Source organism: Ostrea edulis, chromosome 7 (genome assembly GCF_947568905.1).
Source record: "Ostrea edulis chromosome 7, xbOstEdul1.1, whole genome shotgun sequence".
In the NCBI taxonomy this organism is placed as follows: Eukaryota; Metazoa; Mollusca; class Bivalvia; order Ostreida; family Ostreidae; genus Ostrea; species Ostrea edulis.
In genome coordinates, this window is record NC_079170.1 from 401,037 (window position 1) to 413,046 (window position 12,010).

Consider the following 12,010-nt stretch of genomic DNA (forward strand, 5'->3'; position numbering starts at 1 on the left):
TTGTAAGGAGCTATTGGCATTGACGAGTGAATCATGTGGAGATTCTTAACTTTGTAAGGAGCTATTGGCATTGACGAGTGAATCATGTGGAGATTCTTAACTTTGTAAGGAGCTATTGGCATTGACGAGTGAATCATGTGGAGATTCTTAACTTTGTAAGGAGCTATTGGCATTGACGAGTGAATCATGTGGAGATTCTTAACTTTGTAAGGAGCTATTGGCATTGACGAGTGAATCATGTGGAGATTCTTAACTTTGTAAGGAGCTATTGGCATTGACGAGTGAATCATGTGGAGATTCTTAACTTTGTAAGGAGCTATTGGCATTGACGAGTGAATTCCGTTGAAAATCTGTGAAAACTGATTACATTGTAACATATGATTCCATTTAACTTTCCCCAACATAGATTTTTGTCTGAAAATCACACAGACTATAGGAAATAAATACCCCGATATAATTTTTTTTTTTTACATTTAGTGGTTTAGACAAAAATGATAAGTCAAAAATAGGTTTAAAAAGTCTAAGTACCCGGTAATTCTATATTTTATTTCTTGTGTTTAACATATTTCGTCTAATTTTTTATAGAAAATCATGCCATTGATTTTTTTTAAACATATTAAATGTTTTCTATGTACTTAAAAATAAAACACTACAGCTCAATTTGTGCAAAAATCATGGAATGACAATTTCATGACAACTTTCTCAAATTTTGTTGCTTAGTTAAATATATGAATTTTGCAAAAATAATATATTTCTAAGTTTGAAAATTCTCATTTCATCACAAAAATTTACATTTTTTCCCATACATAAAAAAATTGAGTCTCCTCCTTGCCTTATATTCAGACGTGTGTGCACAGGTAAACATTACAGCAAGCCTTCCAGTGGGAGAAAGCTTACAGTGGGTAAACCAAGAATTTTCAGAAATTCTGTGAGGGAAAGGGTAAAAATAAAACAAGATAAAACTCAGGTGCAAACTAAAAATTGACTTGGGAGATCAGTATGACTATTTCATTAACAAGAGCTAGTCTGAACATTTCATCAAAGTCAAAGAGGAGTGAGGAAAAATTAATGGAAAATATTTACATTCACTGTATGTATTCTGTCTCATTTCTATTGAAATCCATTCCTTGTCATTTGTAAATACAAAATTAGATCCAGTTTTTAGTGTTGTTTGTCTGTCTGTGAGTATACACATTCCATGCACCCCACAACCTATTTCACAGCATTGTTGAAAAAAATGATTTACCTTTTATTTGAATTTAAAATAATAAATAACACTTAGTTATATTATACAATAGTTTACAATTTGCTCTTCTTGGACTATTTCCCCTTTACCATCTTTCAAATATGGAAATTATTACCAAATATGGAAATTATTACCAAATGTGGAACCATTCAAGGTCAGGTGATTTTCAACAGTTTCGTTTAAATAACTTACAGGTCAATATTATCTATATTTTGCATACTTTAAAGTATTTACATAAATCCAAATTACAGAAAAATATAAATAATAAAATGCCTGGCTTAGGTTTGTTAAAAAGGAGATTAAGATGGCATACATCGCAAGAAAAATTTGTCAAAACTCACTAACACGGATTATGCATTTCTTCCTGCAATGCTTGCGACCTTCACATCCTGTTTAACAAACTGAAGAAAGCATTTTATCATCTAAATAAAAAATTACATCCTAACAATTTTCTAATTTGCTCGGGTTTGAGAACCTTATCACTGCGACATCACAATATACCCAAAACCTATAAAGTAACTGCCTAATGCAAGACATGTAATGTAGTTTAATAGCTAGTAAAATGAAGACAGCCTCTATTATGATGTGGAGCCTGACATATTTCAATCACGAGGTCAGTATCCTGCCTATACTTAAATTTTAAACAATCAATGGAGCCACTGTGCCAAAATATAATTACCAGTAAAACGAATGTTATAGTTCGTGATTTCTATCTAAGAGCATGTAAATAGCTCAGAAGACAATTAAAGCGAACAAATCATGAAAAGTTGGAAAAATGACAGTTTTAATAATCATGTATAACTTACATACTTACAGCACTAAAACAGAATACAAGTACATCAGATCTTGTAACAATACAGAGTTCCTTCCCTACATCAAATTTATGTACATCTACCATTGTTTTTCAAAATACAGTTGGACATATAAATTATCACATAGGCCTACATAACCAATGTTCACTCCCCAGAGATTCAATAAGCATTATAGTCAAATGTGTCCTGGGTCTTGTTACTGTGAACCTCTTTATTTTGTGAGGTTTTGTCTTTCAATTTTGCCTGGAGTAGAACATGCTCCACTACTCCGATTCGGATTTCCATCTGGACGTTCTCCTTCTTGAGGTTCTGTATGGCTTGTTTGATCTTCACAAGTGGAGCTCCATCTGTCATGCTGCTACCCCGATCTTCCATCTCCATCTTGACCCGCTCCAGTTCCTCTGTGACATCTGCCAGCATGCGAGACCGTTCAGTGACTCCTCCACTGGCCTGACGATACCTGCAACATTAAATATTACTAATACATGCATTATCGGATTCATTCACTGGCCTGACGATACCTGTAACATTAAATATTACTAATACATGCATTAGTGGATTCATTCACTGGCCTGACGATACCTGTAATATTACTAATACATGCATTAGTGGATTCATTCAAATTCCAAGCTGTTATTGTGAAAGTAATTTAAAGGCAACAATCACATGTGTAGGCCTAGACAACATGTATTTTGTTATTTCATTTTGATGTGTCTGTTCGTTCCGTATTTCTTTACTACAATGGTCTACATGTGTACATTCCTTTGATGTTCCTCATTATCAACATTTACAAGTTCTGACAGCAAGTATGAATGATAATGAAGTGTTGTACTATACACTATGTTAATGAAGTGTTGTACTATATATACACTATGTTAATGAAGTGTTGTACTATACACTATGTTAATGAAGTGTTGTACTATATATACACTATGTTAATGAAGTGTTGTACTATACACTATGTTAATGAAGTGTTGTACTATATATACACTATGTTAATGAAGTGTTGTACTATACACTATGTTAATGAAGTGTTGTACTATACACTATGTTAATGAAGTGTTGTACTATACACTATGTTAATGAAGTGTTGTACTATATATACACTATGTTAATGAAGTGTTGTACTATACACTATGTTAATGAAGTGTTGTACTATACACTATGTTAATGAAGTGTTGTACTATACTCTATGTTAATGAAGTGTTGTACTATATATACACTATGTTAATGAAGTGTTGTACTATACTCTATGTTAATGAAGTGTTGTACTATACACTATGTTAATGAAGTGTTGTACTATATATACACTATGATAATGAAGTGTTGTACTATACTCTATGTTAATGAAGTGTTGTACTATATATACACTATGTTAATGAAGTGTTGTACTATACTCTATGATAATGAAGTGTTGTACTATATATACACTATGTTAATGAAGTGTTGTACTATACTCTATGTTAATGAAGTGTTGTACTATACACTATGTTAATGAAGTGTTGTACTATATATACACTATGTTAATGAAGTGTTGTACTATACACTATGTTAATGAAGTGTTGTACTATACACTATGTTAATGAAGTGTTGTACTATACTCTATGTTAATGAAGTGTTGTACTATACACTATGTTAATGAAGTGTTGTACTATACTCTATGTTAATGAAGTGTTGTACTATACTCTATGTTAATGAAGTGTTGTACTATACACTATGTTAATGAAGTGTTGTACTATACACTATGTTAATGAAGTGTTGTACTATACACTATGTTAATGAAGTGTTGTACTATATATACACTATGTTAATGAAGTGTTGTACTATACACTATGTTAATGAAGTGTTGTACTATACACTATGTTAATGAAGTGTTGTACTATATATACACTATGTTAATGAAGTGTTGTACTATATATACACTATGTTAATGAAGTGTTGTACTATATATACACTATGTTAATGAAGTGTTGTACTATATATACACTATGTTAATGAAGTGTTGTACTATACTCTATGATAATGAAGTGTTGTACTATACACTATGTTAATGAAGTGTTGTACTATACACTATGTTAATGAAGTGTTGTACTATACACTATGTTAATGAAGTGTTGTACTATACTCTATGTTAATGAAGTGTTGTACTATATATACACTATGTTAATGAAGTGTTGTACTATACTCTATGTTAATGAAGTGTTGTACTATACACTATGTTAATGAAGTGTTGTACTATACACTATGTTAATGAAGTGTTGTACTATACACTATGTTAATGAAGTGTTGTACTATACACTATGTTAATGAAGTGTTGTACTATACACTATGTTAATGAAGTGTTGTACTATATATACACTATGTTAATGAAGTGTTGTACTATATATACTCTATGTTAATGAAGTGTTGTACTATACACTATGTTAATGAAGTGTTGTACTATACTCTATGTTAATGAAGTGTTGTACTATACACTATGTTAATGAAGTGTTGTACTATATATACACTATGTTAATGAAGTGTTGTACTATACACTATGTTAATGAAGTGTTGTACTATACACTATGTTAATGAAGTGTTGTACTATACTCTATGTTAATGAAGTGTTGTACTATACACTATGATAATGAAGTGTTGTACTATACACTATGTTAATGAAGTGTTGTACTATACTCTATGTTAATGAAGTGTTGTACTATATATACACTATGTTAATGAAGTGTTGTACTATATATACACTATGATAATGAAGTGTTGTACTATACTCTATGTTAATGAAGTGTTGTACTATACTCTATGTTAATGAAGTGTTGTACTATACTCTATGTTGTCCTATTTTCAAAGTTACATCAATCAACACTTTTCAGAGCACAATGAATGAACATCTTGTAACATCGTGTATATTAATAAGACAGAGTTTTCAAGAAGAGGCAGGAATATATATATCATCATATGCAAATTAACAGATAGGAATTTTTTTATAACAATTTTAATCCTACAAATCATTAAATTGACCAACAAAGCAACTAACATCTGGGCTCCGAGATTATCAAAGTTTGGATGGTACATGTAACAGCTTCAAGACTCTTGAATAATATGTTAGATTTTTTTAAAGGCAAATTTTATTAGATAATTAACATTTAACAGCATACTACAAATATGATAAATGTAATACCTTTCTTTTGTTTCTGAGAGCTGGTCCTGTGCTGCTCGATATTCCGATAGCAAATGTTCCAGCTGATTATTGATGTACTTTTCTCGACTTCCTATTTTTTCAAGCGTACGGGTAATTTCATCATGTAGTTTATCAAGATAAGATTTAGTTTCTGTCAGTGAAGACTCAATGCCATCCTTATGTTGGTGCATCTGTTCCACATGGTCTCTCCAATCCTTGTTGTCTTTCCTGATGGTCACTTTCAGCTGTGGTAGGACCCGTTCCACTTCCAGCTTCCAGGCGGCAGCATCAGTTGTGGATTCCAATATCTCCTCTGGTTTGGAATGTTCCATTTGTTGATTCTTCTGGCTGAGTCTCTTCAGTCCTTCTAAATCCAAGATTTGCTCCTCTTCCTCAAATTCTTCCTCTTCCATTTCATTCTGGAAAATAGATTTTTCAACTTCATTTAGAGTGAGCTCTGCATCATCTTCCACGACATTTTCCTCTTCCAGCTCCTCCTCTGGGTAGTCCGGTCTCTTCCAGCTAAATCCTGAAGACTTTAAGGCTTCATCTGCTAATTTATCAATCACATAGATACAATGTTCTCCACAACCCTGTTTTAATTTTGAAGGAGGGAAATCCACTGAATGGCCATAATGACGTAGCTCTTCTAAAATGCTGGAAATCGTAGCGTTGGGATCATCATATTCTTGTGGTTGTTCAAAATTCCGTCCTGATTTCTGAAGAAGCCACGCGCATATGGATGTAAACATGAAGAACTGTTCTCCTGGATTTGTAGGAATAGCGAAGTAATGTCTTGAAATCGGTTTCATTTTCAACTTCATTTGAAACTCCCTTTCGTAATCGAGAAGCCTAAGTTTGTCCAGGATTTCTTCCATGATAACAAACGGCATGTAAACAAGACCAGGACCTCCATCTTCCACATCTTCTCCTCGACGTTTCTCTTCTGACATTCTTTCAACACAACCAAGTTCGCGTCGATCGTCGTTAACAAAAATATTTAATCAATGTCGTCTAATCCCTTTTCATTCAACCGTAACAATTGAAGTTAATGTAAAACGTTTTTATGACCATATAGTTGCGTTTCGTTCTTGCTAACTCGTACATAAAGAAGGTGTGTTCATTCTTTATTAGTTTGTTTACAATATTCGGTAAAGACAAGCATAAAGTTTAGCATAAAACAACAATAATAACATGATAATTATTATAAACGTAATAAAGACTTTGTCTTTGAAAATGTTAATCTCATCTTTAAAAAGCCCTCTTTTGTTACCTGTCATATTTGCATAAAATGAAATTTGGTGTAAACTTTAGGCCGTAAATTCTTTCCTCGTGTTCAATTTCTAAAAAAAAAAAAAAAAAAAAAAAAAAAAAAACCCACAAACAAACAAACAAACAAAAAACCGTCAGTATTATGTTCTAAGGAACAAAACCTTTTACTGTGCATGGTATAAAAGAAACTATCCTATCATTTTTCTCTCCATACAGTTTCAAATATAGGGTAATGTTTTACGGTGCTACCATTTGAAAGAGCGCAGCTACATACATAATCTGTAATATCCATGCTTTGATTAGCCATTCAAACAAACATTCAGTGCATGAATGGGGTTAGGCAGCAGAAACAGCTTGTTTTCGCTCTCCCAGGGTTTCATTTTATATCATAAACAAGTGAAGTTCTGTATTATGTCAAGTTCTTGCTATAGATTTAGATCATTCTTAAATACCCAGCATGCACTTAAACAATTATAATTACAAAAACATGTGTACACGAATGTGGTTGGGAAAAAATATATATATTATATTTAATTTTATTTAATTATATTCAATTTCATTTAATTATATTATATTTAATTTTATTTAATTATATTTCTGCTGCCTTCATTGCGATTGCTGAACAGATGACGACTCGCTCGGTCCTGGAGGTTGTAAAACTTTTTTGAGAACGTTTTCATGCACAAACTCCGAGCTCTAAATCGTACTCATATTAAAAGTGAAGCCCGGGTTATAAAACTTTAATAAAATCATTCTCATACTCAAATGGAGTACATGCTCAAGATTTTTCAAGTATGCTTCGGACCTTGCTCAGAGTTATAATCAAAACAAACATGGTTGACTTTGAGTATGAGTTCGGTAAAAGTTTTATAAACTCCAGGCCTAAACTACAGCGTAGCGCCATAAATGAGTCAACTTTCCCGTTTTACACTTATGTATTTCATTAAAAATTACCCTTTGTTCGAACAATCATTCTGAACTAATTTTTACTGTATATTTATGAAATCTAAAACATTTATTACAAAACATCTGGACATAAATTCTATTTACGATTTTTAACACTTTATATCAACAATTGCAGAAATACGACTAATTAATGGCACTTTTAACATAAGCTTTTACCACCCCACTTTCTTTTTTAATCCTTTGTGAGAGTGAAAACTTTGAGTGTGATGTTCTTGATGTCATTCAGTATGTGTTTGGCTGTACAGTGTTTAGGGGGAGAAGACGATGGGACCACAGCTATTTGTGCTGTTAATGGCGTAAAAATTCTATGAATTGAAGTTTTATAAATTTATAAAAAATGATTTAGAAAAGTGGTTGTTTTTAATGAATTATAAAGTAAAATAAATAGAAGTTGACTCATTTATGGCACTACACTGTACATGCTTTCGACTGCCTCTAGTACGATACTTTCCTTAATACTTTGAGTAAAAATAAAATTCATATAATAATCCCCTTATTAATTGTATCAATGACATGAATCGGAAGAGGAAATTAGAACAATACTCATAATAATGTTCAGAATCTTCACAAAGATTCATGAAATATTTCAGCATTTGATATTTTAATAAATTGCAACACATTTGACCCCCCCCCCACCCACCCACCCGTTCTTGTAAGGATATATTAAGATTTATTTACAAGCCTAGAATTAATGTCGTAGAAAAGCGGAGCGGATCGTAAACGCTTGGCTATCATTTATGAATTTTCAGTCGTGAATAGTAAGTGGCATGGTTGGTATCCTGGCCTGGGGGAGGAGGAGCTCGAGGGAGGGGAGGAGGAGGGGTAATCGTGGTTTGCATTATACCGGACGTGCCAAGGAATTTATTGGAACTGTGAAACTGAAAAATAGATTTCAGCCGTTCTTATTTTTTGACGCGGAAAAAACAGATTTCCTTTTTTTTTATATATATATATATATATTTTAATTTTATTTATTTCATAAAACGAACTTCTGTTAGATCCGCCACTTTCACAGTCTTATTATGACGTATATCAAAACGTAGATATGACGTCACACATCATTTTACCCTGCCTTTCATCAACATTGCACTGTGTGTATATATATATATATATATATATATATATATATATATATATATATATATGTGTGTGTATGTATGTATGTATGTATTTTGGAGCTAGGAGAACACAAGATTGGGATGATAATCCACGTAAGTTCACAATCTTTGTCCAAGGTGTGACGTTGCGAGATTTCTGTCATTGGGAGCTCGCAGTACGAGCCAGCGGCTCCAGGAGCGCTGACTCGCCATTAGACTCCAATATTAAAAGAGTTTCAGGATAAGAATGCACGTGCCCATGTAAAAATTATCTTATAGAGACTTTACAAAAATTGTTAATACTTTTTATAAAGCTTACTTATTTGTTACTGAATCTGAGCAAAATATATTGTAATATTGATTTGATATATCTGTGTACACCGCAATGTGCATGGCTCGTCACAGATGCTACATTTAGGAGGATGTTTTCCGCCACACTCAACATTTTTTCAGTTATCTGGTGGCGCCCAGTTTTATTGGTGGAAGAGAGAAACCAGAAACAATGTACCTGGGAAGAGACCACCGACCTTCCGCAAGTAAACTGGGAAACCTTTTCACTTACCGGCGCGAGCGGGATTGGAACCCGCGCCGACAGAGGTGAGAGGCCGTGTGATTTTGAGCGCGATGTTGTAACCACTCGGCCACGGAGGCCGAATGATACAGAAATTGATCCATATATATAGCAATGCATCAAATTCACTCATGGATGCCACCGTATTACATCCGAGATCTATGTCGAGTGCGCGAGACATTCGAGGAGTTCCGATTGGGAATTTCTTCTACTGCATATCCATGACACAATGATTTCCCTAATATCCACAATTAATTTTATATATCTATGAATTATCAGGATTTTTTTTTACACTGTTGACATTTAAAAATTTTCATTTCAACAAGTTTTTATTAATTTTCATCATTCTGTTTAACTAAAATATATCCTCAAAAGTAATTTACAATTTTCCACATAAACACAACTCTTTTTAAATGTGATTATCTTGCAACTTTCTAAAACGTTGAATGATTACGAACACATCCACGGTCAGTTGTCTGGCATGAAGTGTTAATCGTTTTACATACAATCAATTAATTGTTAAACCCACTCTACTGGATCATTTGGTTTTATACGCGATATACACATGCTTGTATGAATTATTATGACATCACTACTGACCGCTAAATTGTAATTGGTTTCCTAGGTAACCAACCAGATCAGGGTAATTTTATTTTTTGTATTGTGTCAGGTTGGAAATGAATTTTTGAAAAAAAAAGTTCTGTGGCGGATCTAGGGGCTTTTTTCTTTAACCAAAAAATAAAAATATATGGTTAGCTCGCAATCTGCAATCCCCCTTTTGAGTAGAGACTTCCTCTTTGAGAAGTTTTCTTTCGTTGTTTATCATGATTTGTTTTTAAACATTTAGAATAACATCTACATCTAGATGATCTATATATGTTGAACATTTTTCTAGATCCACCCCAGAAAATGTTTACGCGTTTTTTGCAATTTTCATAAAATTGTTGCATTTTCGATGTCGAAAAATAAGCTTACTACAGTGACAATACTAGTTCATTTATAAAAATATATTACATATATTAGTACCTCACAAGTGGTCATCTCAAAAGTTTACATTTATAGTATAAAAATATATTACATATATTAGTACCTCACAAGTGGTCATCTCAAAAGTTTACATTTATAGTATAAAAATATATTACATATATTAGTACCTCACAAGTGGTCATCTCAAAAGTTTACATTTATAGTATAAAAATATATTACATATATTAGTACCTCACAAGTGGTCATCTCAAAAGTTTACATTTATAGTATAAAAATATATTACATATATTAGTATCTCACAAGTGGTCATCTCAAAAGTTTACATTTATAGTATAAAAATATATTACATATATTAGTATCTCACAAGTGGTCATCTCAAAAGTTTACATTTATAGTATAAAAATATATTACATATATTAGTACCTCACAAGTGGTCATCTCAAAAGTTTACATTTATAGATATAAAAATATATTACATATATTAGTATCTTACATATATTAGTATCTCACAAGTGGTCATCTCAAAAGTTTACATTTATAGATATAAAAATATATTACATATATTAGTACCTCACAAGTGGTCATCTCAAAAGTTTACATTTATAGTATAAAAATATATTACATATATTAGTACCTCACAAGTGGTCATCTCAAAAGTTTACATTTATAGATATAAAAATATATTACATATATTAGTATCTCACAAGTGGTCATCTCAAAAGTTTACAAAAAGTAGAAACTGGTTACACTTGTATGTGGAACGCCTTATGAAGGTGATCGGCTGGGAAATAACATATTTTGGATAAATTATTGGTTCGATATTTATTATAATTTTTTTTTTATTAGGTATTCTAAAGGGGGGGGGGTTCGAACAATTGCTGTTTCTGAGTTTTGTTCCAGTGGTGCACAGTTGTATAAATTGCCAGCTTCTACTATTTTTTAGTTTAAAATTTTGACTATAATATATCGAACTGTAGTTTTATAATCCCATTTATCATACAGGTATATGAGATATAGGTATGGTGGCGCATAAAATTAGAGTATTAACTTCAGACTGGATTACGATCAAGTTTGGAGTGCATGTGTTTCTAATTGGAGCTTTTTATGCCCCCGAGATCGAAGAGGGGGGGGGCATAATGTTTTAAATTTTTTCCTGTCTGTCATTCTGTAAATCTGTCATTTTGTCTGAAACTTTAACCTTGCTAATAACTTTTGAACAGTAAGTGCTAAAGCTTAGCATATCAAACTGTAATGATAATATCTAAGCAAAACACTTGTCTGAATTTTTTAAAAGCAGTAGATGGTAAATATGAGACACCTGAGCGAATTAGAAGGTTTATATAAATATTCATTATTCAATAATACTAGAATAATCATGGAATTTGTTGTTTTTTGTGAACCTACTTTAAGATTTAAAGCTTAAAAAACTTAAACTTGTAAAATTATTATTTATATGATGCAATAGGTAAAAGTAAGTTTTGCCAAGAATCTTGACATTCAAACATTGACAGAGGTGTTGTAGCGTAGCGTAATATGCCCTCTGGTGAGAGATTGAAATTTTGCTAACTTTACATGAGTGGAAACGGATAACATATTGCTTTATAAGGCTGCTTCTTCATCCCAGGTTGGATGATATCAGCCAGCAGAACAGAAAAAACAACCATGAAATTACACCCCCCCCAGAACAAAATTCAAAAGGACAAAATCATCACAGTATATTCAAATATTTCGAGTAAAACACTCATGTAACGTATAGCACCAATAAAGTAGTTATTGTATTTGTTTTTCGAATTCGGAGCTTGAAATATATACTATATGTAGGCTGATCAATGCGGACGGAAAATGTATGTTGGATGGATATTAATTTAGAAAAGAAATACTTTA

The 12,010-nt window shown here is 32.1% G+C and overlaps 1 protein-coding gene across 1 annotated transcript; it reads right to left on the bottom strand.

Moving 5' to 3' along the window:
* Nucleotides 1–2,008: 2,008 nt before the first annotated feature.
* On the bottom strand, nucleotides 2,009–6,535 carry LOC125656163 (intraflagellar transport protein 57 homolog). The gene is made up of 2 exons (XM_048886759.2): nucleotides 5,234–6,535; nucleotides 2,009–2,518 (listed from the first exon to the last, which is right to left on the bottom strand). Exons 1-2 carry the CDS (start codon nucleotides 6,184–6,186, stop codon nucleotides 2,218–2,220), a joined length of 1,254 nt encoding a protein of 417 aa, XP_048742716.1. The 5' UTR covers nucleotides 6,187–6,535; the 3' UTR covers nucleotides 2,009–2,217.
* Nucleotides 6,536–12,010: the final 5,475 nt, after the last annotated feature.